This window comes from Trachymyrmex septentrionalis, unplaced genomic scaffold, assembly GCF_001594115.1.
Source record: "Trachymyrmex septentrionalis isolate Tsep2-gDNA-1 unplaced genomic scaffold, Tsep1.0 scaffold83, whole genome shotgun sequence".
NCBI classification, from domain to species: Eukaryota; Metazoa; Arthropoda; class Insecta; order Hymenoptera; family Formicidae; genus Trachymyrmex; species Trachymyrmex septentrionalis.
This window is the reverse complement of record NW_017306018.1, coordinates 1,918,857-1,922,535: the sequence shown is the minus strand read 5'-3', so window position 1 is coordinate 1,922,535 and position 3,679 is coordinate 1,918,857. Positions and strand designations below refer to the sequence as shown.

The 3,679-nt window shown below is 35.0% G+C and overlaps 1 protein-coding gene across 1 annotated transcript in view; it reads left to right on the top strand.

Annotated features, from left to right (window-relative positions):
* The window catches only part of LOC108755021 (homeobox protein Nkx-2.5-like), a 5,036-nt gene extending 1,604 nt beyond the window's left edge, over window positions 1–3,432 (top strand). Inside the window, exons 2-3 of the mRNA XM_018497729.1 lie at window positions 2,730–2,946; window positions 3,108–3,432. Coding sequence (XP_018353231.1) covers window positions 2,730–2,946; window positions 3,108–3,432 — 542 coding nt within the window. The remainder of the gene's footprint in view (window positions 1–2,729; window positions 2,947–3,107) is intronic.
* The last annotated feature ends 247 nt before the right edge of the window (window positions 3,433–3,679 follow it).

Genomic DNA, 3,679 nt, shown 5'->3' with positions numbered 1-3,679 from the left:
CCATCGTGAACACTACTGATTTTTGAGGTTATGTGCATCAAACGCCAAACCGTATCGCATTTCAGGAGGTTAAATGTTACTGTTTTAAAACCCCAAAAGGGCGGGAAGATATATAAAATTTAAATTGTTATTTCGGTTGTATCAAATCTAAAGCTCAGAACTTTTTTGTACACCTAATATATTGTATAATGTTTGAAATATTTTATATTTAATCAATTGAGCTACCATACGAGTATGTACATTGCGTTATGTATTGCACACAAGAGATAATGATAGTTTACCTTTGCATCCCTTTATGTCGTGTCCATCTTTTCGTAATACTCACCCTCGTTAATGATACGAAGGTATAGAGTTACTTTAGTCGAATGGTGTTATCTTAGTGTGAGGGTAAACAGATACTCTCCCTCGCACTGGCTGCTTTATGAAATCAATCATGATTAACAGCATTCATGATAGAATATATATATGTAGGATTTCTACTTTGTATTCCTTCATAATTATAAAAGTTATAGGCAGACATTTTTTAGCATTTAAAATGTAAAATTTGAATCATTATTGACCATAACTACTTATTAATTGTTTCAGTCCGGATTTAACAAATGATATGTATTAAATTGTGATAAAATTAGCTAATCATACTTTATAACAACTTGACTTCATGTATTATATTGCAAGGAAGAAAAGGGTATAAAATGATTTAAGGAAGACAAAATACAATTCACGGTAATTTCAGGATACGCTCATAGAAAAAAAAATTATAGAAAACACATTACGTGAAATTTTATAAAGATAGCTCGTGTAAAGATAACACCAAATACACAGTAATTAACATTACGAAAGAGCGTCTGCTCTTAAACGAAGAATTGTCACCTAAAACCGCACGATAGCATATTGTTTGCAGCAGCTCGAGGGTGAAGAGGTAGACACGAGCTGGCACCGATTCAAGGTGCACTTAGAAAATTACGAGTCCACTTTCGAGGGGAAATCTCTCCAGTCATTTAATATGATAATGGATAGTCAAAAGAATCAACGTTGTCACGACAAATTATTCTTAACCACTTATTATGGTAATAACTGAGAAAATCCTTCTTGATTTTCGCGTCCTTCCTGATAGTCTATTCGCGATGGAGGAGCCGAAAAGCGTTTTAGTGGTCTCGAAGGATCATCGATGTAATCAGACTCAGTAGACGCCACTTGCTTGCCTGGAACTGAACTCTCGATATAGACTCGATATAAACATCCATAGGATGTTTGACGAGCACGAAGGATGGACGCATTAGCCGGACGAGATGGCATCTAGTCGACGTCGAAAGTGATCAAATATAGATCTCTCTAAATGCTCCACGTCTCCTGCTGACCACCGACGATAAACATTGACGTAGGATGAGCGTTTCGAGCGTGAAATAATTATGACACTGTTAGGAGAACATTGTGATTTATTTGCAAATACTTCCTGATTTAGAAAACAAAATTATTAAAAATTTTGTTCTATTTTAAAATATACATAAAAGCATCTTCCTTCAACACGATACTTCTGTTATTAACTACCGAAAGCAAGGAATCTGCATTTTAAGGATAACACGTTTTAGAGGAGAGATATCGGAATTTCTTAATAATACCATAGAAAAAACGATTTTGTTGAAATATCTAAAAATTTAGCTAGATACAGATCTAAAAATAATTTTATTAAATCCATCAAAATAATTATGTCAGAATTATCAAGTATGATAAATAATAGTACAAAAAATTCGAAAATTCTAGCAATCAGCTTTGCATCCTTTACATAAATATTTTAATTCCAATAAAATTATTTCCAAATCCAAATTTAGCTAAATTTTTAAATACTTCAACAAACTGTTTTTACCGTGCAGATATTTATGACATTTTTTGTATTCGTAATCAAAGTATTTTTGCGAGAAAAAAATGTTCAGACTAAAAGTTTTAGCTTTATATCGAGAGTAATTAAAAAAACATATAAATTTAATTTAAGATTTACTATTTTTAATTTGAAATAAGTTAGTTTTTTGTGTCGATAAGAAAAATCTGCAAGAATCTGCATAAATTTAAGACATAGTTTATTTTCAGCGATGTAATTAATTTTTGTTATTCTTGTTAAAAGTTATTTTTTATTCATAATGGGGGATATGTATCGCAAAGTAGCGGATCAAGCTCGATGCCAAGTAGAAGAAGCTAGTCTGATCTGCAATACGATTGTACTCTAGTGCCACTGGTTAAACTTAGAGGAGAATTACTGCGGAACAGAAGCATAAACATGTCGGAGTAGCGAGTACATGTGTTAATGTTTGTACGAGACATCAAAAGCAACGAGGTTCTCTCTCGTTCTTTCTCTCGCCGATCGTTCACCGTCTCTATAGCTGCTCGCTGATGATTACTCCGGCTTTCGAGTTAAACGATTGCTTTACAGTATAGTTGCAGATTCTCGCGCAAATCTAAATATTTGTCCGCAAACGAATATGTACGGCAAGCTCACGTTATTCGAAAAATGAGGTTCCACCATTCATCGACACATAAAAACTTAAAAGCTCTATTCTTTTAATAAATGACGATTTACAGATATGTATTAGAATGTATTTGATAACATCAAAATTGTATGGAAATTATGTATAATAAAAACTCTATTTTTTAAAATTCTCTATTAATTAAAATTTGTCGACATTGCAACAAATCACAATATATATAAAATAGAAGTTCATTCACTTATCTTACAGACGAGGCGGAGGACGACGCGTACGAAACGCAAAATTCGGGTCAAAGTTTGCAGAACAGAAAAAAGCGCAGCAGGGCAGCATTCTCGCACGCGCAAGTCTATGAACTGGAGAGAAGATTTGCTGCTCAAAAATATTTGTCCGGTCCAGAAAGGGCAGATTTAGCGCGTGGCTTAAAATTGACGGAAACGCAAGTCAAGATCTGGTTTCAGAATCGACGGTGCAATTTTTTTTACCTATGCTCACACATCTCATTATTTTCCTAGATTTAATACGAAAATTTTGGAAGATGTAACTTTCAAAAAATAAATTACATTTTGTTAACAAACATTTTTTTCTTCCCAATTATGAAATTTCATGAACTGTCATTAATGGCTACAGGTATAAGACCAAGCGGCGCCAGCAGCAGGAATTGGGAGCCCTCGTAAACTCTGGAAGCGCCAGGCGCGTGGCTGTACGCGTTCTAGTACATCCGGACGAACATTTGAGGGGATTGCCTCTTCGTGGTTCCGGACAACTTCCCGGGCAAATGTCGAGCCCACAGATTCATCCCGCGAACAAAGCGCTCAGTGGTTTCCCATATTATTGTCTACCATATCATCCGCTACTCTGTCCACCCCTACATACCACTCATGTTCAGGTACAAAGCCCGATCACACCCGATTTCGATCCGAACCAAATCTCGAAAATCAAGGACGAGAAGTGAATGATAGGCTGCTCTCGAAGTATCAACTATTGTTCCACGTCTAAACAAAGATGATGGTACTTCAGGAAACAACGTCAAAATATCATTTAGAGAATATACGTTGATGATACCTTTTAAGTAGATATATTGAGACGAATGTTGAGAAAACTCTTTTCCGGAAAATGATTTTGTCCGAGAAATAAATTGAAGGACTTGAAATGAATTGAAGGCAACAATGTGCTCAACTACATGAAAAACTGTATACACA